The 26246-nt window shown below is 45.4% G+C and overlaps 3 protein-coding genes across 3 annotated transcripts; 2 read left to right on the top strand and 1 right to left on the bottom strand.

The window, feature by feature from the left end:
• Positions 1 to 5111: 5111 nt before the first annotated feature.
• On the bottom strand, positions 5112 to 18300 carry LOC127307726 (probable histone deacetylase 19). The gene is made up of 7 exons (XM_051338489.2): positions 17630 to 18300; positions 17094 to 17534; positions 16717 to 16947; positions 6237 to 6334; positions 6081 to 6141; positions 5673 to 5750; positions 5112 to 5537 (listed from the first exon to the last, which is right to left on the bottom strand). Exons 1-7 carry the CDS (start codon positions 18170 to 18172, stop codon positions 5430 to 5432), a joined length of 1560 nt encoding a protein of 519 aa, XP_051194449.1. The 5' UTR covers positions 18173 to 18300; the 3' UTR covers positions 5112 to 5429.
• LOC127307725 (uncharacterized) lies at positions 8485 to 12769 on the top strand. The gene is made up of 6 exons (XM_071821384.1): positions 8485 to 8527; positions 8593 to 8820; positions 8926 to 9333; positions 9565 to 9590; positions 9942 to 10875; positions 10962 to 12769. Exons 1-6 carry the CDS (start codon positions 8485 to 8487, stop codon positions 12767 to 12769), a joined length of 3447 nt encoding a protein of 1148 aa, XP_071677485.1.
• Positions 12786 to 14622, top strand: LOC139829669 (uncharacterized). The gene has a single exon (XM_071821874.1). The coding sequence runs from the start codon at positions 12786 to 12788 to the stop codon at positions 14277 to 14279; it is 1494 nt and encodes a 497-aa protein (XP_071677975.1). The 3' UTR covers positions 14280 to 14622.
• Positions 18301 to 26246: the final 7946 nt, after the last annotated feature.

Here is a 26246-nt window from a genome sequence, read left to right as displayed (position 1 = left end):
CGTGTCGAAACGGCGCCGCCGGCGGCATCCCCCGGGGGGAGGGAGTTGCCGGCCTCGATGTGCGCAGTACACGAGCGAGCGGCCCGGCGCACCCCACCAGCGGCGGCGGGCGGCGTTGTTACGCGCTGGAGGAGGGGGAGGACTGTCGTATGCTGCGAGCTCCCGTTTGTGCCGAAGACGGGATAACTCGTTCCAGGCGTCGTTGTTGTCGGCGAGGTACCGCTCCTCCGCACGCAGCTCCTCGGTGAGGGTGACCCGCACAACGTCGTTAGCAGCGTCGAGCTCGTCGCCTGCCACCGGAAGCGGCGGGATCGGGACGCCCCCCCAAGCTCAGGCGCCATCCTCCGGGCACGCGGAAGTCCAACGGCATCGGGTAGCCCGCCATGTGCAGGGGTCCCGCCTCCCACTGGTGTAGGGAACGGCGGCAGAAGCCGTTGTTCGCCGCGCTGTGGCCCGCCATTGCTCGCTAGAGGTGGATTGGGAAGAGAAGACAGGGCTGGGGAGAGGAGGGAGACGGCGGTGCTGAATGTGGCCAGACGCGGTAGGTTCCGCGATAAATAGAGGGAGCCGCGCGTGAATCCGAGGCGATGTCGCGTGGAAGCTACGCGTCCGACGAAGATTGACCGACGGCAGGCTTTGAAGCGCGCGGAAGACGATTGGCCTTTGTCGCCGACAAGTTGGGGCCACCAGCCGCGCGGGAAGTTTTCTCGACGTTTCCCGCGCTTTCGTTTCTTCCGGAGTCACCGAGCGATCCCCGGGGGGGCGGGGATAACCGGGGCTCGCCGGACGGATGAAAGCCCAAATCCGGGCGCAAACGAGGTTCCGGGGGCGCGACTGGGCCGTTTTCGTCCATCCGGATGGAAAAAAACATCCTGGGGGCCTTCCCGGGGAGACGACTGGAGAAGCTCTTAGGGTTATGAAGGCGCGATGGATCCTCGTTGTTACCGAGGGGGCTTCGCTTTTTCTTGTTTTCATCCTATGTAGTGTTTATGTTCTTCGCAGAAAGGTGTGGCAGTGGTGACTTCATGTAGATGAAATAAAGTCCTTCTCGTCTAGCCTCCATTTCGATGATGAGTCTAGTGCCGGCGGAGGCTGTGGGGAGGTTTGCCTTCGGTGGATCTAGATGGATTTGGTCGGTGTTGCTTCTGATCTACGCTTCTCTTCATCGACTCTCGTGCGTTGGTCGTTTCGGGTCTTTGCACGAGGACTTCATGTTTGTCTATTACAACACAAGCTGTACTATGACAAGTTTTGCCCGACTCCAATAAGAGAGGGGCGAGAGGACGGCGTCGCGGCTTTGACCACATTTATCAAGAAATTTATCTATATCTACAATACCTGATGTATACCGTACTAAAATATACTTCATGACAGTTTCTAGTGGTATTGATTTGATATTCTAGATGTAAATATTTTTCTTATAAACTGGTCAAAGTTTACATGATTTGACTTAAAAAAAACCTAATATGCACTATATTTTGACTTAAAAAACATAATAGCCACTTTCAAAATGATTTGTAATAATGTTGATGATTATTGATAGATCACTAAAAAAATTCACCACAAAAAAAAAACAGCAGTGCAAATGTCGAAGCTTATGATGCCATGTCTATCTAAATTATATGAAAAGAGGATTGTCTTTGTGATTGTAATAAAGGAGTTCGATGAAGTCTGACCTTGTGATATTTTCTTATGGAATTTACCCTACAACTGTTTTGAAAATTCTACAAATCAAAGAAGCTTATAATGAATAGGATAGGAACGAATCTCAGCCATCCATTGCTGGAACCCAGGACTGTCAGATCTGTAACCTTGCCAAGTCCTCACGAGCCGCCGCCACCTGACCCGTTACAGACGGCGGCGCGTCGGATGCCGCCGTGACCGCACCGGCAGAGGACGACGGCAACGGCAACGGCATCTCAAGCGCAATCTTGAACGCGCGCCTCCACGCCTCGATCTGCACGCTCTCCTCGAGCGGTACGCCGCGAAGCCCGGCAGCTACCCGGTCCGTCGTGGCGGCAAGGAGCTGGTCCAGCCGGCCCGGCGGCATCTCCTCCATGAACGCGAGGTCCCCTAGCCTGAGGCGGCGGAGGACGACGCAGAGCTCGGACATCTCGTCGGAGATCGCGCGCTTGAGCATGCGCAGGTCCGCCAGCTGCTGCTCGGGGAGAGGGTGTGGCCCGGCGGCGATCTTTCTTGATATCTTCAGCTTAGCCCCGGAACGATCTGATATGGCGGCGATGACCTGATCCTGCATGATCTCGGATGCGCCGTCTCCTGCCATCGACTTCTTTTGTTTCTCACGAGGGAAGGGGGTTTGACGACTCGGTAATTTTCAATCGAGATTTAAGTTTCTTTCACTACGGCCTCGAAGGCACGAATACACCGTAGATTTCCCGGTTCGGTAATTGCCCGGTTTTCTTCTTCTCTCTGTTTCATAGAAACATGCGTGCACAGATATTCCTTCCTCGTAGGTCTTGTTTGGGATAATCTCCACCAAACAAACTCTAAATCCTCTTTACTTTTAAAAGCATGTTTGGTATTAGAGTATTAAGAAAGTTTAATATTCGTTTATCTCTACATTTTTTCTATATCTTAGTATATTTTTCTCAATCTTCAATAATATTCTATCCCAACTAGTATAGTAGATTAAAGATAGGATTTTGTGCAGATTGGGTGATCGTAGCGGTTTCACCCAAAACTCTCAATTATTAGAGCATCTCTAGCATATCCATTCTGTCCGAAACCGGATAATAACCACCAATATGCGGTACTGAGCCTAGAACGTGCCCTGAACTGCAAAATCCGGGAGGCCAAATTTCTTTTGCAGCAATACCACGTTCGTTGACGCACGATGCTCCATATACACGGATTTTTGACCGAGCTATTAAGTTTGCTGCATTATTGAAATTTCATGCAGTTGGTTTCCTTCCGCGACTGGAGCCGGCCAATTTCCGGCAAACTTTGGCCAAATTCAGGCGAATCTTCCGCAGCAGGAGTACCAAGGGACCAAATGCGAAGCATGGGGCACTGGAGCCACTCACGGCCGACCTCTGGGCCAAACCAGACAACTAGGCCTGTAGGTGGACATGGGCTGTCCACGGGGCTGCCATCCCAACCCACCTTATTTCGCTTAGTAGACACCCACGGGCGAGTGAGAAAAACTCACGGGTTCTCACGGTGCGCTCGCTACCGCCGCCGCGCCGCCGCGCTGAGAGCTCCCTCCCTCCAAGGAGATGGCGGCGGGCGCCGTCCCTGGAAGAACTCCCCTACTGCTGTAGCTCCGTCCCTCGGCTTCCCCATCCGTTCCCTTCTCTGACTGCCTCCATGCCGTCCGGCGAAGTCCATGGAGAGGTGAGCTGATTTCTGGTTGTCAGCCACGACCGTGAGCCCAAGTAATTTACTGTCGCTGCCCTCACATTCGACGACCAGGACTCGATGATCTTTAGAAGCTACAAGGGCTGGCTCAATTACTTCCGGGATTGACCGTGGTGCGCTGGCATGGCCGCGTCGCTGGAGGACAAGCCCGTTCCCCATACCATCTCCATGGAACCAGGCGGCGCCCGGCGAGGAGAGCTGCTTCATGCTACCAGCAGCTAGCCGCGCAAGGCCGGCAGCTCATCTCGTGACGAGAGGACGGCGTGGTGGCGTCAGGGGAGGGCGGCGGCGTGGTGGCGTCAGGGGAGGGCGGCGGCGTGGTGGCGGCAAAGGCTGCACTGCATATGCCAGGAAGAAGATTGCTACTGAAATCAACATGGAAGAAAGATAAGGAGAGCGACTGGAACGTGGTGGGACCGGTGTCAATAGTGGTGACCTTTTTCTGGCCACGCCACGGGGGCATGTGCCAGCAGCAGCGTTCCTAATGTTCGTGCTACACTTTCGTTTGACTAATTAAAGGGTGGGTATACCTATGTCTCAGTTGACTGAGATTTTCTTAAGTCTCAATCAACTCAGAAAAGTGCAACTACAGTTAAAAAAAGTGCAACTCGGTTCAGTTGCACATTTCTATTAGAAAAGTGCAATTGCATTTTAGTGCAACTCAAAACATATTTTTGTAAGTGACTTAGAGTTAAGAAAATCTCAGTTGACTGGGACATAGCAAAACCGCTAATTAAACGTTCACGTGGTGGGGTTGGTGGGGCCGCTATGTTCGTGCTAATTAAACAGACACAGGCGGAAGCCCCGCTCAGGTCAGGCGGCCAGAAGTGATCACGTAGCGGGCACCCACGAGCATGCCCACTTACAGGCTGACAGACAACCTCCGCTCGCGGCGGAGCGATGTGTAGCATGAGGTCGGGGCAGGGGTGGGCGCAGGCAGCAAGCTCGTGGCGGGCGCTAGCGGTGCGAGGTCAGGGCAGAGGCAAGCCCGGCGAGCAGCGCACGTCGTGGGAAGAAGATAGAGAATAGAAAGGAAAAAAATATTACTCTAACTAAGGAATATGCATTTTTTAAGTATGATTATATGATATTTGTTCGGTCGCTCGTGTTTTTTGCACAGTTTTCGCTGATGCAGTTAGCCCCATCCCGTGATGTGGTAAGCACGAATAGGATATGATAGAGATGCTCTTATTTTCACTAATTTCCATAAAAACTCTAGTGTCATACAAAGCTGTAAGGATGTCAATGCATCTAAAAAAAATAAACGGATGGCAATGGGTTATGGGTACTATGTACAATATCTATACTCATAACTATGCAAACTTTTATCCATACTCATAACTATCTCAACCCACTAACAGGTAGCTGAGTTGTAATAATTATTAAAATGTAGAAGTCACAAACTCATATTCTATAAGTAAATAAAAGTTCCATACCCGGACCCATGTTCTACCTAAGTATTTTGAGTATTACCCATGCGAGTTCTACTAAGTATACACGTGTTCTACCTAAGTAAAATTGCCGTCCTTACTCCCTTTAACACATCAAAATACAATTGCACATACCTCTTTGCAAGTGAACATAGTGTCACGTATCCAAAATCAAAAGAAGATTTGGGCCATAAAAGGTGATCAAGAAATCACCTTCGAGATAATGGGAGAACATTTGTCTATTTGCAGTGGCAAAATATTAAGCAACATATACAAGAAAAGGAGGACAAAACCAAGAGAAAATTGCAGATAACCAAGGAAATTTTGCCTCACGGTCCATTTAATTGATTATAGTTCGACTACAAATTACAGCTCAATCCACGCTACATGTATACATGGGTCAGACTATTGTCTCCACCTCAAAGCACTGCCTACCGCAGCACTTCTACGGACTGGCAGACCAGCACCACTTCTACAGAAAGGCAGACCGTCTGAAATGCAAAAAAAAAAATGTATCATCTGATTCACTTCATTCTTTCCTCATTTTTTGACTGTCAAAACATGTGCTGTTGTGTTGGGTCTGCCAACTTGGTACATAGTAAACGTGCCCAAACAATGTAATCATGGCTTCTGGTAGATGGCTGTTGGGTCTGGCAACTTGGTAGAGCTCCCTTGTTCAGTCTTGATATTTCCTGGCTCGTCAACAGCCATGGCACTAGCATCGACCGGCTGTAGGCAACAAACACCATGGGCAACAAGGCATATTTGGTTAGATCGACCTAGCCATGGCAACTGGTACCTTACGACACTGTACACTTGAGATCTTACAGGGAAGTTCACAAATAGAAAGGAAGGTGGACTTACAGCAACTTGCTTGGAGGGACCACAGTCTTCTGTCTTGGGTTCTTGTCCTCTATGTTCAACTGTTGCTCTGATAGCATCCTGCAGTTAAAGAAAGAGCACATTTAGCACAAACACATACAATAAAATTGTGGGGCATAACTTGAGAAAAAGCAACTCTTTGACACACTTAAATTTTTCGTAGGCCATAAAAAGAGCAAACTACAGTCAGTGGAGAAATTTGCAATGCATCAACAATTAGCAAAAATATTCCGAACACCGTGTCTAACTCTTCCACATCATGATAGTTTGCATGGCGGAAAAGCAAATTTCAATGTAAGATTCATAAGAAAATACCAGGTCTGCACCAAGAGGTATGCAGTACAACGAGAAGGAAATGTCAGTGTGCCCTATACAGATGTGATTAGGTACCTGATCTTTGGTCTCAGTTCCAGTAAATTCTCTCTTAACTCTTGTACCTTGAATACTTCTCCTATAACGCAAAATTGACACAATGGAGAGCACACTGTCAGAACTAAAGGAATAATGACACAGAAATAAACACCACCCATCAGAAGAAGAAAATACCTTCCTGAGTCTTCCAATGGTGGGTGGTGGTAATCCAAGTCCATATCAGAATCAGGGTCATCGTGCCTTTCATCCATATCCTCTTCATCTTCATCCGCCTGCATAACAAATACACATGCAAAGTAACCAGAATACAATCAGTTCCTGTCTTAACTTGCAAGGCAAGACCAGGAATATAGGTGCTAAGGAACAAAAATCCAACAATGGAGGTGAATATCTGGTCTCTGATACAAATCGCATTAGGAAAGAGTGATACACCATTCATCCAGAAGATGTGACAAGGGCACCAAAAAGGTCAACCAAACTAGTACAAAAATATATTACTTCCACTGCTTGGAAATAAATGACACTCTAATTCTATACATTAGCACGGTCTCCAACATATATATTCTTGACTCTTCTTCTATATATGGCAGCAAAAAAATACTAGAAAGTGTACAAATTCAATATTATTCTTTCTTTGCAGGGGAAAAGGGATTGTATTAATTAAATAAAAGTTTCGTTACAATCCCTAATGATATGACTCATCAGAACATCAGCCGCACCCATCCACACAGCAGTTCTATTTTGCAACATACCAAAGTATTAAATATTATTCTTGACAAAGCAACTTGTAATATTTTCACCATACCAGCCTTTCTTCAAAATTAGCACGAGGGGAAATATGCAGCTGAGCATATTCAAAATCATTTGATATAAAATAGTTGGACTGTCACTCAGCTCAAAGTTCAACAATAATTTAGTTTAACATAAGGTTAGACTATGCACAGACAGTTCAAGCACTGAAATTTGGGGGCACAATTACGTACTATACTAGAAATATAAATGAGAACATGTTGTAACAAATATCATCCTCTAAACCAAATACCAAAGACCAGGATATGCAAACACATCAAATGAAATGTACATGGAACAAAGAGTGAAGATTAATCTTTCCTACTTCTAAAAGACTCAGTTCATGGTCGTCCGTTCACACCCTTGCTTCTCAATCTGATGTATATGGGCTGAGAAAATGAGCCCAAGAAAACATGAACTAGAGGAAATACTGTGGTCGTGCGTCAAGTAGCAAAAGGAAACAGGAGGCTGATCCAGAGTACTCCAGAATCCCTCCCCCATAGTAAAAAAAAAAGTCACGATCCCCTACCTCTGTCTCTGCCTGGCCGCCTCCGACTCCCACCTCCAATCCGCCTCCTCCCGCCGGCACAGGTCCAATGGCTGCCGACCGCCATTCAAAATTCAAACTGGATCTTATCCCCGCGCTGCAAGGCCCGGTTTCTCTCACTCCCCCTCTCTCTTCAAATTTTATTTCCTCCCCTCACGCACAGGCACTTCTCCGTCGCCGTATTCTCTCGAAGCCATCAGAATCGTGTGGAGGCCGCGCCCCCTACTGGCGCAATTGCTCGCCCAGACCACGGAGGCCGCCCTCGCTCGCCATTGGTGTGAGATCGTTGAGGCTTGGCCCCTGCCGTCACCGTCGCTCCCCATCATCGGGACAGCTAGACTGCATCCTGCCGGCGCGTCCGCTCTCTGGTGCCGCACCGCGTCGAGGCCGCACCCGCTCTCTGCGTGCTCTCTTTGGGGCTGCATCGCGTCCACGACAAGGTCGAGCTCTTCGCAGCCTCACCAGATACTTCACGGTTTCTTGTACATCTCAGCAAGGTATGGCTCTCAGCCTCTGAGTTCGTGCCCTTCCTTCTTGATTGAGGGCTAAATTAATGCGTTCTAAATGTATGATTCATCTCCGGAGATAGGGTGGGAAGAAATTACAAAAGGTAGTCATGAGAGAATTAAAATTGCTCATGATCTTGGATGGCCAGATCATGATAGAACTATGCCCTTGTAGTCATGAGTGAAGTAATGTGCGGCTGCCAATATTTTGGAGCTCAACCACTACAACATTGATTGATGATATGATTATGTTTGGTCAATATTCTAGAACATTGAGGTTTCGTTGCAGTGCTGAACCTATCAATTATGGGCATGAAGGAGGTCTAAAAAACGTGTTTCAGTAGCAGATGGGAAATTTTAGTATACTGATTACTACCTCTATACTAAAAAACGACTCCTAATATATATGTGATGGAGATTTAATAAATCATGTGACCTTATTACCAAATATAGACAAGCTATATTGCAGAAAGCTTCATATGAATTCTTGATTAATTAACATGAAAACTCATGATAGCTCATTTTTCTCCCGGGAGGTGTAGGTAACGAACTTATCTTTTAAGTACAGGTCGTTTCGACAATGCCGTGGCTTCCAAGAGATTGCTCTGCTGAAGGAAAGCAAGGTCCTTACTTTGACCCTTTGAAATTATACAGAACAATAAATTATTACAGTTCTTGAAAAATTAAGCTTTCATTGTCCACGCTGGAATATTTGTAACAGTGTTGCATGAACATGACAAAGCAAAACAATTTGTGCCTGAGCGGTATGCTTTGTATTGTATTTCAACAGGCTTGTCCATACATGAGCCATCCAACACCAGAAACCAAAGTGATTCGACCTCAGAAGGTGAACATGTAACAAGCCAATTAGCTGCAACATCAATTGCCACGTTGGAGCAAGGAGAAAGCTCAAAGGGTATTGTACTATAACTGTACATAATTTGAAGGATATTTCTGTATATTAATAGGTTTTTATTAATTTAGAAAAATCTTTACGATTCAATACTTTAATTTTTTTTAGGAAGAAAGCGCTCCTATGATTCTGCACGCTATGCTAGCCTTACACCAGAGCAAAGGAAAGCTAGGACGGAACGTGATAGAATCCGCAGACAAAGTTTAACGCCTGAGGCCAGGGAAGAGATCAATGCTCGCCGAAGGAGTCGTATGCAAAGTTTAACACTTGAAGAAAGGCAAGAAAAGAATGCACGCCGAAGAGCACGGCGGCAGAGTTTACCACCAGAGCAGAGGCAAGCATTGCTGAATCGTGTAAAGGAAAATTACACTGCTAGGAGAGCCGTTCCATGTGCTGAATCCACCGCAATGCAATGCCCTGAGTTAGGTGGTTCACCCTTGATCAATCCATTATGTAGCATACCGACATCATCAGTTGTAAATGGTAGTAAGTACACATCTGGAGTAACCCTCTACTGTTAATATATTAGCTCCAGTGTACTTACTAGCTTAGCCAAATACAGGTGCACGAGAAATGCTCCCTATTGTAGATGTGGACACCATCGTCGAGCCCGGTGCTTCAACGTTGGCCATCTCATCATCAAGCATACCAACTTCTGGTGTTGAAAATGGTAGCTAAACTCCTTTCTGTGTTTATCATGTTCTCTTTAAAGATTCTTCATCTATTAACTTACTCACCCACATACAGATGCTCTGGGGACCCTCCTTGACGATGTGATGGATGAGGACATAATACCCGAGCCGAGTGCTTCATCGGTGGCCAACCCATCCATGCCACCATTCACCATTGGAACCGATGGTATAGTTTCCAGTCACATGTGTTGAATTTTTTAGTCTAAAGATGTGTTATGTTATTTACTTGCTCAAAAAAATGACAGATGATCTAGATAACTTTCTCAAGGATGTCATGCATGAGGACAGAATCCCTGAAGAGGAAATGGATGAGGAGTACTACTTGTTTGCCGGGGAAGGTAAATTCTGAGATGTTAAGATTATAAAATAGCGAGCACGTTTCTGTTATAGTATAATACAAACAATTTCTCATGAAAAAAATATTACTCAAAGCAACAATACAAAACAGGTGTGGACAACTGTGAGGTCTTAGACCCAGCGGACCTAGCAGATGCCTCCGTTGTCGGTTCTAATGTCCTAGGTCCTTTTGAACATGTTTACTCAAATATCCCTGATAGCACACACATGTTGAAGCCCGTGGCAGATTGCAACCATTGTGGTGCAAAAAGGTTTGAGTATGAGCCGAAGTCCTTTTGTTGTCGGGGTGGAAAAATTAGGTTGACGCTCACCGAGCCTCCCCCAGAACTCCGGAGGCTCTGGTCGAGCTCAGATGCTGACGCGAAACATTTTCAAGACAACATTAGGTTCTTCAATGGGCATTTTTCATTCACCACCCTTGGCGTAAGCCTTGATAACAAATATACCAACATGAGGTCAGGCGTATACACATTTCGAGCACATGGGCAAATTTATCACAACATACATTCATTCCGTCCTAACGAGTCATGTCACGGCCATTTACAACTATACTTTTACGACGACGATCCTGGCCTCGAACATCGGTTTCGACACTCCCCTGGGCTTGACCAGGAGGTCATTAGAAGGTTAGTTAACATCCTCAGGGACAACCCCTACTCTCAATCGTTTAGGAGTCTTGGCCAAGCTGCAGACCTCGAGGAGTTTCGTATCTCTCTAAACACAGACCCAAGGATGGACCAGCGAACATATAATGTGCCATTGTCTTCGGAGGTAGCTGCTGTGTGGGTTGAGGGAAATGATCTTATCAAAAAGTTTGATCGTAGTATTGTCCTCTATGGGAATAACAATGACAAATATGGTATAAAGCCATACTATGGATGCTACGACCCCTTGTCATACCCTCTGTTTTTTCCAAGGGGAGAGCTCGGTTGGCATGCCCAAATTCCAAAGAATGGTGTGTCCTTGGATGAGGTGCTCCAGTCCCATGATAATGAAAATGAGGACCCAGGTTAGACTCTAGACCATTGTTGCTCTTTTCATCTTTTGTCTATGAACTATATCGTTTAATGTTGTTTTGTCCCTACCTTCCAATAGATGTCAATACTCGGTTGTGCGTCTCTGTTAGAGATTATTACTGTTATAAAGTCCAGATGCGTCGTGGGATATTCAATCCCATATTGTACGGTAAGCGCCTTTTCCAACAGTATGTTGTTGACATGTACATGAAGGTAGAGGGTGCAAGACTAGACTACATCCGAGGTCACCAAAAGGAGATACGTGCTGATCTTTACAAAGGTGTTGTTGATAGCATAAATGCTGGGGAAAGCCGTGCGGATGCGGTAGGCAAAATAACTGTACTCCCGGCACAATTCATTGGAGGCAAGCGAGATTTTAAGCGAAGATTCATGGATGCTATGGCCCTGGTTCAGAAGTATGGGAAGCCCGACATCTTCCTAACTATGACCTGCAACCCCAACTGGGAAGAGATAACTCGTGAACTTGAACCTGGACAGACCCCCCAAGATCGTCCTGATCTCATTGTCCGGATCTTTCGAGCCAAGCTCGAGGACCTAAAGAAGCAACTATTTAAAAAGCACATCCTTGGCAAAGTGATTGCTTATGTTTATGTCGTTGAATTCCAGAAGAGGGGACTTCCACATGCTCACTTCCTCCTTATCATGGAGTCTCGTTACAAGCTCTTAGTCCCAGAGCAGTATGACCGTCTCATCTCGGCTGAGCTCCCAGACAAGCAAAAGTATCCAGAGCTATATACAATGGTTGTCAAACATATGATGCATGGGCCCTGCGGGGTTCTAAATCCCAAGAATGTGTGCATGCAAGATGGAAGTTGTAAGAACCGGTATCCACGTCCATTTAACCCGACAACCGTCCAGGGAAGGGACACATACCCTGTGTACCGGAGACGCAATGATGGTCGTCGTGCTCAGGTTCGAGGAAGGATGCTAGACAACAGATGGGTAGTGCCGTACAACCCTTACCTTCTAAGGAGATACAACTGTCACATCAATGTTGAGGTGTGCTCAAGTATCAAGGCTGTGAAATACTTATTTAAATATATCTACAAGGGCCATGATCGGGCATCCGTTTCTCTAGATGAGGCTGATAGTAATGGCAACATTGACGAGATCAAGCAGTATAGGGATGCAAGGTGGATTACCCCACCAGAGGCGCTTTGGAGGATCTATAGCTTCAACCTTAGTGAGATCTTCCCATCTGTGAGACAATTGCAACTTCACCTCCCGGACATGCACATGGTCTCATTTAATGCTAGGGAGGATCTCAACGAAGTTGTTGCTCGACATGGCGCCTCAAGGACAATGTTGACAGAGTATTTTGAGGCAAATAAAAAATACACAGAGGCTCGACGATTGTTGTATAGGGATTTTCCGACAGCATTTGTATGGCATGCAGGCAAAAAGATATGGAAAAAGAGAAGTCAACGTTTCCAGGTAGGTAGAATTGTGTCAGCCCATCCAGCTGAGGGAGAGCGGTACTATCTGCGAGTGCTCCTAAACAATGTTGCAGGTGCGACCTCCTTTGAAGACCTTAGGACAGTGGATGGATTTGTGTGCCCAAGCTTTCGTGAAGCCGCTGAAAGAAGAGGCCTTGTGGAGGCTGACAACACAATTGATGAGTGTCTTACAGAGGCTGAGCTATTCCAGATGCCATCCTCACTCAGAAGGCTTTTCGCAACAATTTTGGTATTTTGTGAGCCTAGCGACGTGCGTGGGCTATGGGATAGACACTTTGAGGCGATGTCGGATGACTACCGGCGTTCTCAGACGTGCCCACGTGCAATCGAGCAAATGGTGTTACATGATGTTAGGAACATGCTGCAATCGATGGGGAAAGATATAGTCATTCCCTCTTCCCCAAATTGACCAGTCGTATGATACCATGGGTGGCGAGGTTAGAGAAATCATCGAGGAATCCATGATTGAGGCAGGCAGTGAAGATGCTTGTCTAGCGTCATCCCTCAACAGTGAACAAAAGTACGCCTTTGACAAGATACTAGGAGCTATTGATAGTGACAATGGAGGTGTATTCTTCGTTGATGGCCCAGGAGGGACGGGGAAGACTTTCTTGTACAGAGCGTTGCTCGGGAGAATCCGAAGCGAGGGAAAGATAGCCGTGGCAACCGCGACATCTGGTGTCGCCGCTTCCATCATGCCTGGAGGCAGGACTGCACATTCAAGGTTCAAAATCCCCCTTAGCATTGAAGAAGGTGCGGTATGTAGCTTTACAAAGCAGAGTGGCACGGCTAAACTCCTTCAAGTGGCATCTCTCATAATATGGGATGAAGCATCCATGACAAAGAGACAAGCTGTTGAGGCACTCGATAATAGCATGCGCGATATAATGGGTCGACGAGACTTGCCGTTTGGAGGAAAAACTGTCGTGTTTGGAGGCGACTTCAGGCAAGTTCTTCCAGTTGTGCGGAAGGGGACAAGGCCGCAGATAATTGATGCTACCTTGCGTAAATCATATTTGTGGGAAAATATGAAACAACTACGGCTTGTCCATAACATGAGGGCCAAGAGCGATCCGTGGTTTGCAGATTTCCTGTTGCGCATAGGGAATGGTACGGAGGAGAGTGATGCTGACAATAATGTACAACTCCCCGAGGATATTTGTGTACCATATACAGGGAAGGACAGTGACCTTGACATGCTGATTGAACATGTCTTCCATGATCTAGATGAGAATCTCGCCGATCCTACTTATATTACCTCAAGGGCGATCCTCACGACCAGGAATGAGAATGTTGATAGTATAAACATGAGGATGATCGAACGTTTCCCGGGTCAAGAGATGATATACCATAGCTTTGACCGCGCGGAGGATGATCCGCATAACTACTATCCCTCTGAATTCCTGAACTCGCTTACTCCCAATGGGTTGCCGCCACATGTTCTTAAGTTAAAGTTGAATTGTCCAGTTATACTACTGCGGAATATTGACCCAGCAAACGGTCTATGCAATGGTACGAGGCTGGTGGTACGGGGGTTCCAAAGAAACGCAATCGATGCCGAGATCGTACTAGGACAACATGCTGGAAAGAGGGTGTTCTTGCCTCGGATTCCTCTATGCCCCTCCGACGATGAGATGTTCCCGTTCCGCTTTAAGAGGAAGCAATTCCCGGTGAGGCTTAGCTTCGCCATGACAATAAACAAGGCACAAGGGCAGACTATTCCTAACGTTGGTGTCTACCTACCTGATCCGGTGTTCTCTCATGGTCAGCTGTATGTGGCGTTGTCTAGAGCCACGGCAAGAGGAAACATCAAGATCCTTGCTGTCACGGATAAGGACAAGGGAGGCCAGTCAAAGTCTACGACAACTCGAGGGTCCAAGGCGCGAAATATTGTCTACAAGGAAGTCCTCACCATGTAGGCTTGTTAGGACTCAACATGAAGGGGCATCTATGCGGTGTTGCCTGGTTTTATTTTTTTGTTGATGAGAAAGTAATTGTTTCTCATTCAATGAAAAATGCTTAAATGAACTAAGTGTTTGCTGAATACGTAGTATTATGAAGTGTCAGTAATGTTCTTGATTAACGATGAACTACAGTCTACCAGTTTTTACAGATAGCTTTTCTGTTTGTGATATCATTCTTTGTTTGTTTTTATGTGCAAATTGCCTCCGCCGATGTTATTTTTTACAGACACATGAATACTTATGGAATGATAACATGAGTTTTCTATGCTTCACGAGTGGAGGTTTTTGCATTGGCCAAAGTTTCTATTATGAAATGGTCTATGCACTTGCTACATATGAGAGTTTTTATATGTGCCAAACAGATACTGAACCTATTATGCCTCCATGTAAGTTTGCTTATGGTTTGAAATATTCTGGACCTGCAATATCTGCTTCCATGCAGGGTCAGTTTATAGTAACCTTTGAATTTTATCTTGTGATGCAGAGGTGATGCCAATGCATAAAGTTTGTCTTATGTCTGGCTGTATACTGATTGAGCATTCTCTATGTACTTGCATGCTTTAATAGGGCGAAAAGATGGCATATCATATTATGTGTCACTACTTAAAGAAGGCATAGCATAATATGTGTCAAGGATGTCCGTGGAACTGATCTCAAGTAGGCGGCAACGAATGTTTGCCCATAAACTTTACCAGTGCTGGTTCACATCTGTCACCAATGTGTTTGAGATAAGAAGTATCGATAAACTTTCACATCGATCACCAATGTGTTTGAGCTAAAATATTTTTGTGCAGCTTTAATTTTGTGAAGGTGGTTGTAACTTGTAAGGGACAAATTAGTAAGTAGGAATCAAACCAGTTGGCTGGGAAGTCATTTTGAGTGTACCATCGTTGTAGTTACCATGATGAGAGAAGATAATGTTGGTAAGTATGGTGCTGTTTTTTCATTCTACATATGCTTTGAAATGTTATATAGTCACAGAATTTCCTAATACATTATTGTACTTTTTTTAATCAGAAGGCAGCCTGCATACAACTACCTTTACTAGGGTGCACTTTGCTTCCAATATTGCAGCTGCACGTCAAGTGAAGTAGAGGTAATTCATTGACCAATCATCAGTACTTCTAATTTAGTAGGGTACACTTCTAATTTTCAGTATGAATTAATCAATTATAAATATGTTTTAGGATCAACAAGGTTCTTACATAAATACGCCTCTTATGGGTTCGGAGGAGAAGGTTGGTATTACGACTGCATTTGGAGCTTCTGTCTAAACATCTAAGAAGTTAGATGTGCACTTTGATGTATTTTGGATGATTTTTTGCTGGCATAGTTGATGTGTAAAACTGCTCATAACCTATGCAAGAAGAAAGACTCCAGGGTGACATGGGCTTTTGAGTCAAGTAGATGGAGCATTGATGTAATTATTTGGTATTGCAAAGTTGTGAGCTTGGATGGTTTTTAGTGTACTTTTAGACACTCAAATTTAATATTTCACGTGTTTCATTGTGATATGGTATATGTTATGAATGTCAGTTGTTACACCCATTGATCTATGAATGTACCATTTTTATCCACCACTACGTAATGCAATTGGAAAGAATAATAGTGTGATCACCAATTGATTCTCGACTGAAATGGGATAAATGATTGATTATGATGTTGGCAAGTGTTGTTGCCACTCTTTCCCTTTCATACTTATCATTTATTATTTCTTGTGTTTCCGTAGCGTAGCACGGGCACCTTACTAGTAAACTCAAAAGAACAAGAAACCAAGAAAAATTGCAATGAAGTGAAAAAACAATCAAAGATGACAACACACATTTTAAAACTATAGTGGCATGCATAGCAAACATATGGAATCAAGAAAACAAGAGGTCATAGCATTGAAGAATAATCCCCCTTGTATCCCATAGTCTGTCTCATTATATAAAGCAAGAATGTATTTGCAATATCGTAACAAAAAGGAAATTAAATGTAGAAATTCATATGTTCTCGAAAATCAATAAGACATGATATTCCCAGCTTCCCATTATCTTTCCAGTCTTCAAGATTTTGTCAACTTGAAACTAACAAATATAGTATCACACTATCACTCAATTCTAGCTGCTTTTTCTTAATTCTAATTTTGTATTTAGAAGAATTTACATAATTATTACATCTTGGAGGCACCATGCCTCTTGCTGCTTACGAAAGAACAAACAAGATGGTCAGAAGTTTTCAGTGCCTACATTAGAAACTCTTCACCCTCTTATTATATTTAATACAATAACAACATCAAAGCATTTTTCCCAAGAAAGTTGGGGTAGGCTTTATCATATTCAATACAGATTAAAGAAGAAAGGGACACATAAGTTAAATTTCGGTTCACAATGGAAGCACAGTTGCTCACCTCAGGTAACTCTGTATCAGGAGGTCGCTCTTGAAATTGGACGCTAGGGGCATGTCGAAGCTTTGAAAGATTGTCAAGAAGTTTGCTTCTTATATCATCCAGCTGGTGCTGTGAATTTTTGTTCTCCATGTTACTTGGTGCTACATGAAGAGTGTAATCTGGCCCAAAGTATTCATAGTAGTCATTGATAGGCATCTTATCCTCGAGCTCTTGGCCAAGTGCAACTCCTGTCTGCTCGGAAGATTAAAAAAAATGCCAGATGAAATAAACAGATGGCACCGAAATGGAAAGGAGTGAACACATGTATTTCCCACAGGTGAACTTAATAGCATTAGTGCATCAATTCAAAGGAGGATATGTTTTTTTCTATCATATACCTCATAACACCAACATCGTGCAACATTTCTTATGGTATATCCACCGCCGCCAAGAAGCAACAACGGAACGTTGAAAGACCTCATGTACTTGACGCATTCCGCATGACCTCTGATGGAAAGATTGAAGCAACCCAACCTGTCTCCAGATAACGAATCGGCACCACACTGAAGGACGACAGCACCAGGGCGGTAAACCTCCATAACTTTGGCCATTATAGGCTTGAAGAGGGACTGGTAGCTCTCGTCATCGATCCCATCGTCCAGAGGGACGTTAAGGGAGTAATACTTCCCCTTTGCGTGCCCAATATCGCGGACATCCCCTGTGCCAGGGAAATAATCCCCAAACTTGTGGAATGAGACAGTCATAACCCTGTCTGTCGTGTAGAATGCCTCCTCAACCCCGTCACCGTGGTGGATGTCGATGTCGACATATAGAACTCGCTGTAGATTAAATCACACAAGATGAGCCCCCAATTGATTGAACCGATAAAAAAAAACTGCTCACAGACAGGAGCAGCAGGCAAGGGAGGGCGAACCTGGTGTGTTTTGAGTAGCTCGAGTATTGCAAGTACGATGTCGTTGACGTAGCAGAACCCGGATGCCTCGCACTTTTTGGCGTGGTGCAGCCCCCCCGACCAGTTGATAGCGATGTCGTGGCCGTGGTTGAGCTTGACGGCGCCGCCGACGGATCCCCCCGCGTAGGTCTGGCAGAAGCTGTAGAGCCCGTCGAATACGGGGCAGTCCTCGCCGACGTTGAAGCGCTTGAGCGCCCGGATCTGGTCCTGCTGCGTCTCGGGCGTGACGGAGCGGAGGAAGGCGATGTAGTCGTCGGCGTGGAAGCGGCAGAGGTCGCGGTCGCGCGCGGGCTGCGGCTTGAAGACCTGCATCTGGTCGAGCAGGCCGTAGTGGCCGAGCAGGGAGTGCGTCATGCGGATGCGGTGCGGCTTCATCGGGTGCCCCTGCCCGTAGTAGTAGTTGCCCACCTCCGCGTCGTAGAAGTAGCAGACGCGCCGCTTCTGCCCGTCGGGGCCCACCGACGGCAGCGAGTTGCCGCCGGCGCCGGACGAGGAGAGGTCCATGGCGCGACGGCGACGCCGCGGGGCGGTGGGGTTTTCAGGGGTGGATTTGGTTTTGAGGTGTTTGGGTGTGTTGGAGCCCGAGGAGGAGGGGGTTCTAGGTCACGCGCAGAAAAATGAAGGTGAAATAGAGGAGAGGACAGAAAATTAGGGGCGAGCAGGGGAGGAGAGGAAGGTGAATCGTGGAACGGACTAGAGAGCGATCGATGCAACCAGAGTGCCGCACCGGCAGACCGTGGCATACCGCATACCATCTTTCACGGCATAAACGATTTAGGGCTCAGATTGATAGGGAATCTGATAGGAGGAGATGTATGTAGATTAATTATAATTGTAATTATGTCGATTAATCAATAAAGCTCTGATTTCGTAAGAAGGAAGGATTGAACGCCATAGGCGCAATCATACAATGCGTCATGGAAGTCGTGCAGTAGAGCATAGAAAACGAGATATTGGATTGTCTTAGCTTGATTTTTTGTTTATGGTTAAAAGCGGTCATAGTGTCATATAATTACTAATTAGATAGGGGAAAGGTTGTTATGTGGCCCCTTAGCGTAACGATGCTGCCATTAAGTTAACTTATATTTCTACCGAAACATCGTATGAAAATGCTGATTTTGAGAGGTATTTTAGTCTTCCAAATGAATTTCTTGCAGTACATGGGTCATAAATCATATAAGAAATGTTAATATATCACGTATTCATCATGTTCGAGTACAATAATTTAAAGAAAATTATGCCTCGTTAATGCAAGTTCCGCCGAAAACTATATGGCTTGTTAAGTTACATTCATCAGTTGATGTATTGGATGTAGCCAAGAAGTCCACTTATTTGTAGTTGATGTTGAGTGGAGGAGGGCCTCCGGAGCTCCACCCATCCCCACCCCCGCATGGTGAGCCCACTAGTCATGGCACCAATGTGGAGGTCTTCTAGCTTCGAGGCGGCGTGCTCCCGCTGCTCTAATCCAAGTGGTGATGTCCTCGGTGGTGGAAAAGGAGCGAGGAGAAGCCTAGGTCCTGGCCGCGTTTTTACTTTTTGGTCCAGGGTCTTCTATGAAAACTCAGGATCATGTTGTATTTATTTTTCTTCTGAGCCCCTTTCTGTAAAAGTAACTCCACCAATGATGATAATATAAAGCAGCACTAGGGTCCTACCAGACCCCTTCCACGCCCAAAAAAGAAACATACACGCCCGTCTCTATGTTGCTCCCCAGACCAGACAAACCGGCAACGGTCACTTCCGAAAATCATGTCCGCAAGGTGTTCGATGGAAGGCTCGCTATGTAACTTTCCTCACTGTTTTTTTCTCGATTCTTCTTTCGTGTGTGGTTGTTTGTGTTGACGATATGCGTGAATGTAAATTGGGCACTTGAGTTTTTTGATGATTCATCAACGAGGAGTGGGATGAAGAAGAGAATGTAGCGGTGTTCTTGTTGCTTGAGATGAATGCCAATAGGAAGAAGAAGCGTGGCAGTTTGGTGGTTGGTAGTCGGTCAAAGAAAATATAAGGAGCCCATCTACATGCATGTCTACTTCAATCCTAATCCAGCGGACAGGGATTGGCTGAGTTTACAAGCCCCCAAGCCAGCATACTTTGAGTAACTAATAAGTAGGACCCACATGATGTAGGGTCCACTTGCCAGTGATCCAAAATCACCAAGAAGTCAGCAAGCCAAAGTCAGCGAATCTCAATCGTAACCTAGTGTATCCAGCTACATACTACATGCACCGATTTAGGATGCTCCCTACTTTGTTTATGCATGTTGCAGCAGCGTCAAAACTCATGATCCAATCGTACTTCAAGTGGAAGAGGAATGCTACTAGACTTCCTAACATTAGAAATCGCTAGCAAATGCCGCATCTAGCGAAACCTTAAAGCACTTGTACAATAAATCGTAATGTTGTTTTGCAGTTTGAACCGCAGCAGAACAAATCCCATATACACGTACCGCAAAACCGTTTATTCTATTTTGTCGGATATATTCTACCGGATGCACATATCGTGTTGCATATGTAGATAACTGTTTTTATCTAAACATACATGCAGCCATCTTGCTCGGTAGGCACCACATGACTCTCGATATGGAGCCTTGTCGCCTCCTCAAGTGGCTTGTGATTATCACATGGGTACAAATGATACTTTTGGTGCTCCTGTTGTTCATAGTAGTTGATCAAGAAAAACTTCGAAATGAAGCTCAATCTGGAGCAATCTTTGAAGATTGCCAAATCAGTGGCCAAGAGCATCAACAGCATGATAGCAGGAGAGAGGGTATGGAACTGGATCACGAGGCATTGGCGCCATGAGGGATATAGGATGTAACTGCCATGGCATGGGCAAAGCCTAGGCAGTCCCAAAATGTGTCATCTTGTCGGGATGCTCCTGAAAGAACATCTCTCACATTATGTTTTGAAGTGTTTGATGTCAATATATGGGATACACTAATGTTTGATGAAGTGGTGTAGAGATTACATTTATACCTGTTTGTGAGTGTCTTGTGTGGAAATACAAGACAAAAGGAAGCTGTCAAAGTTTTACCAGGCCGGATAATCCGGGCCGGATATTTGCAAACTATCCGGCCCCCTTTTTTTGGCTAAGGACTCGAGGCGATCCAGCTCAGTACTACCCTGGATATTTGGCCGGATATTTGACCGGAAATTCCCCAAGGCCGGATAATCTGGGGCCGGATATTTGCAAAATATCCGGCCCCCAAGTTTTGGCTAAGGACTCGAGGCGATCTGGCTCAGTACTGCCCCGGATATTTGGTCGGACTTTTGACCGGAAATTCCCCAAGGCCGGACATTTTGGGGGGGGGGGGGGGGGATTATCCGGCCCCAACTTAGGCCGGATTATCCGGCCCTTGAAAGCTCCCAACGGATGGATTTTGAGAGGGGGTATTTATACCCCCCTTCTTCTTCCTTCCAACCTGCTCAATCATTGCTGAAATTCTGCCAAGCCTCACCACCATTAGAGCCACCTCAAAGAACACAAGATTTGCAAGATCTCCTCCTCCACCCATCCAAAGCTCTTGATCTTTGGAGATTCGAAGGAGAAGACCCCGATCTACATCCTCACCGAAGCGTTCTTCATTTCCTCCTCATAAGCTTGAGGACCCCCTTGCTAGTGTTCCTCTTTGGATCCCTAGTTGTTGTTGTTGATGTATGCTTGTTGATTTGTTGTGTTGTTACAGATTTGGGAGCCTCCAATTTGGTTGTGGATGTGTGCCCCAAGAACCTTGTAAAGGCCCGATTTCCGCCTTGAGGAAATCCCTTAGTGGGAGTGGGCTAGGCCTTCGTGGTGTTGCTCACCGGAGACCTGAGTGAAGCCTTTGTGGCGTTGGTTTGGCTTTCGTAGCAACCACACTCCTCCAAATGTAGACGTACCTTCTTGCAAAGGAAGGGAACTACGGGAATCAACTCCGTGTCTCCGCGTGCTCCACTCTTGGTTACCTCTATCCTTTATCTCTCTCTATATTGCGTAGCTATATCTTGCTTAGTTCTTAACCTTGTCATATAGGTAAACTCACATAGTTGCATATCTAGAGAATTTACCTTTGTGTCAAGCCTAAATTGAAAAAGAACTAAAAATTGGTTAGCACCTATTCACCCCCCCCCCCCTCTAGGTGCGGCATACGATCCTTTCAATTGGTATCAGAGCCTCGGGTCTTATTTCGGGCTTAACCGCCTAAGAGTATGCCGAACGATAATGTTACGGAGGGAACCCCAAAGCCGGTTTCCATGGATGATCACAAGTCGTTGGAAACATCCTTGAGGTCCTCCATGGAAGCTCAAATGGAAAGCATGAGAAATATGATTTTCGAGCTTTTGCTGAGGGCTCCCCCCGTCATCCCCGTCCTAGAGGTTTGGGACAAGAGTGGGTTAGAAAAGGGAGATGCGTCGGGCTCACCCTCCTCTACCTCACCCTTGAAGAGTGATAACTTAGAAACTAATAAACTCCCCACTACTTCTCCTGGAGCAACAAGTGATGGTGGAGGCTACCATAATGTGCCTCCATCTTTCCTCTCCCTCGATATTCTGGTTCCCCGTCCTCATATAAACACTCGGGGTGACCCACCTAAGTTTAATGATAATGATTTCGATACATGGCAATTTGAGTTTCGCTCTCATATTCGCAGTGCCTCCAATGAACTTTGGAGAATCATCGTGGAAGGCTTCAAGCCCTACAACCCCAACAAGTTGACTAGAAGAGAAGCGGTTGATAATCAACTCAATGACATTGCCTTGCACATGATCCAAACTAGTGTGGGGACAAAGGAATTGTCCCGGGTTCGGAATTTCACCACCCCAAGGAAGCTTGGGATGGTTTGGCCGCTAGTTGCATTGGAAGTGAAAGCATGAGAAGGAACAAGTATAATGCTCTTCGGAATCAAGCCGAAGGATTCATGAGGCTTCCGGATGAAGATCATCAAGTCATGTATCAAATACTTATCACTGTTGCCGATTCGTTCCGGAATGTGGGTGCCAAACACATTGATGACTCTTGGATCAAAGACAAGTATATTGATTGCATGACGCCGTTTGAACCCATTGATGTCAAGACTCTTGTCGGGAGAGAATGTTTCTCCTCTCTCACTTCTCAACAAGCGGTGCACGAATTGCAAGCTCTCAAGGTGCTTGAGCAAAACTCTCATGATTCTCGCAATCGAGCTCTTGGGATATCAAAAGGGACCAACCTTGCCTTGGCGGTCAACTCCGTGGAAGATGTGAACCCTCAAGAACCATATAGGACATCTTGGAGTATGTCCTATCCGGATGATTTGGAATACCACTACAATGGCCACATGGCATTCCATGCAAAAACCTTTTGGGTTGATCCGTTCAAGGTCAAGGAAGACAACATCAAGAGAAACAACTCAAGTGGATTCAAGGGCTCGGGGCCAAAAACAAGATCGTGCTACAATTGTGGTGACAAGCCCCATTTCATAGCCGTTTGTCCCTATGAGCATAGAGAAACCCATGGTGGAAGGCTCATTCCCAAGGACAAGGGCAAAGTCTCAAAGGCACCTAACAAGAAGTTCTACAACAAGAGTAAGAAGGACAAGAGGCCTTCAAGGATTGTGCTCATGACCAAGGAAGAGTATTCTTCCGATGAAGTTGAGAGTAGTAATGATGAAGAAGAAACCTCAAAGGAAGTGGCCGCCATTGCCACCACCAATATTCCCTCTTCATCTCTCTTTGAATCCCCCAATGAGAACCCTCACATCAAGAATGCACATTACTTCATGGCTAGGTCCTCCTTGGATACATCTATTGTGCTATCAACTCTAGAAGAATATACCTCCGGTGATGATGATGATGATGATGATGATGAAACTTCAAATGGATTGGTTGCTCTTGCTTCACTCTCCACCAACTCTTTGATGACGCGTGAAGCACACGTTCGTTGGGAACCCCAAGTGGAAGGTGTGATGCGTACAACAGCAAGTTTCCCTCAGTAAGAAACCAAGGTTTATAGAACCCCTAGGATATGAAGGCCACGTGAAGGTTGTTGGTGACTGAGTGTAGTGCGGCGCAACACCAGGGATTCCGGTGCCAACGTTGAACCTGCACAACACAATCAAAATACTTTGCCCCAACTTAACAGTGAGGTTGTCAATCTCACCGGCTTGCTGTAAACAAAGGATTAAATGTATGGTGTGGAAAATGATGTTTGTTTGCAATGAGCAGCAGAGAACAATGATTGCAGTAGATTGTATTCAGATGTAAAAGAATGGACCGGGGTCCATAGTTCACTAGTGGTGTCTCTCCAATAAGAAATAGCATGTTGGGTGAACAAATTACAGTTGGGCAATTGACAAATAGATAGGGCATAACAATGCACATACATATCATGATGACTAATATGAGATTTACTTAGGGCATTACGGCAAATTACATAGACCGCTATCCAGCATGCATCTATGCCTAAAAAGTCCACCTTCGGGTTAGCATCTGCACCCCTTCTAGTATTAAGTTGCAAACAACAGACAATTGCATTAAGTATGGTGCGTAATGTAATCAACACTAATATCCTTAGACAAAGCATTGATGTTTTATCCCTAGTGGCAACAGCACATCCACAACCTTAGAACTTTCTATCACTGTCCTAGATTCAACGGAGGCATGAACCCACTATCGAGCGTAAATACTCCCTCTTGGAGTCACAAGTATCAACTTGGCCAGAGCCTCTACTAGCAACGGAGAGCATGCAAGATCCTAAACAACACATATATGATAGATTGATAATCAACTTGACATAGTATTCCATATTCATCGGATCCCAACAAACACAACATGTAGCATTACAAATAGACGATCTTGATCATGATAGGCAGCTCACAAGATCTAACATGATAACATAATGAGGAGAATACAACCATCTAGCTACTGCTATGGACCCATAGTCCAAGGATGAACTACTCACACATCAGTCCGGAGGCGATCATGGTGATGTAGAGTCCTTCGGGTGATGATTCCCCTCTCCGGCAGGGTGCCGGAGGCGATCTCCTGAATCCCCCGAGATGGGATTGGCGGCGGCGGCGTCTCTGGAACTTTTTCTGTATCGTGGCTCTCGGTAATAGGGTTTTCGCGACGGAGAGTATAAGTAGGCGGAAGGGCAGAGTCGGAGGAGGCACGGGGGCCCCACACCATAGGGCGGCGCTGGCCCCCCCTTGGCCGTGCGGCCTTGTGGTGTCGGCGCCCTATGGCCCCACTTCGTATCCTCTTCGGTCTTCTGGAAGCTCCGTGGAAAAATAAGACCCTGGGCGTTCGTTTCGTCCAATTCCGAGAATATTTCTTGTGTAGGATTTCTGAAACCAAAAACAGCACAAAACAGGAACTGGCGCTTCGGCATCTCGTTAATAGGTTAGTGCCGGAAAATGCATAATAATGACATAAAGTGTATATAAAACATGTGAGTATTGTCATAAAACTAGCATGGAACATAAGAAATTATAGATACGTTTGAGACGTATCACTCTTCATTACCAAATGAATTCCCCAATGAAGGCATTCACTTGAAGGAAGAAAGTTGCCTCATGGCTAAATCTTCCGAGGTATCTTCCCCCAACCCCTCTATACCTATCATATCAAATGACCTAGGGGTTGATCATGCTAGTCTAAAAGTGAAACAAGAAATGCTTGACTTTGATGAGTTCATTCTTAACTTGAAAGGTGACACTAAAAAGCATGTTTCAAATCTCATGATTCGTCTAGCTCAATTAAATGATACCCTTGAGAAAAAATGTCAAATAGAGAGAGAAGACTCTCTTGAAATTTATGCTCTTAAAAATGCCCTTGAGGAAGGACAAGAAACTATAGCTTCTCTTGAAGAGAAGCTAGAAAATCTTGAAGAGCCTCAAGAAGAAATTAATGAGCTTACTAAAGAAAGAGATCTTGCTAGGGCTAAAGCAAAAGTGCTTAAAAAGGAAAAAAAGCCAAATTTGGTGTTGATCATGAGAAACTTGTGAAGGATCTAGATGATCTAGACAAGGCTCACAAAGCCTTGAAAAGTGAATACTCACTTCTCTCCAAGTCGAATGAGCAACTTCAAATTAGGCTTGCTAAATATGATGTGCCTAGCTCCTCCACTCCTACTTGTGATCATACAAGCATTATTGAGGAAAATGCTAGGTTAAAGGATGAACTTGCTAAGGCCTCCTCTCCCCAAAGTATTGTCTTTGGATGATCTTTTGAGTAACCAAAGATCAAACAATGGGAAGGAGGGCCTTGGTTATGTTGCCAAGGCAAAGAAGGCTAACAAAAAGAAAACCAAGCCCGCACAAAAGAAAGCTATTACTAATGATGAAGCCCCTAAGGTCAACACCATTAATAATGATGGTGCGGGAATTGCTAATCCTCACTATGTTTTATTTAAAGATTATTATGGTGATGTCTATGCAAAATATGTTGGTCCATATGATGGTTATATTGCTTGGTCTATTTGAGTCCCAAAGATCCTTGTTGTTAACAAAATAGGACCCATTGAAAAATGGGTAACTAAATCCAAGAATTGATCTCATGTAGGACTATGCCGCCGAAGGGTCAAAATGGGTACTTGATAGTGGATGTACAAGTCATAT

This window comes from Lolium perenne, chromosome 6 (genome assembly GCF_019359855.2).
Source record: "Lolium perenne isolate Kyuss_39 chromosome 6, Kyuss_2.0, whole genome shotgun sequence".
NCBI classification, from domain to species: Eukaryota; Viridiplantae; Streptophyta; class Magnoliopsida; order Poales; family Poaceae; genus Lolium; species Lolium perenne.
Note: the sequence above shows the minus strand (reverse complement) of the source record. Positions and strands in the feature narration are given on the sequence as shown.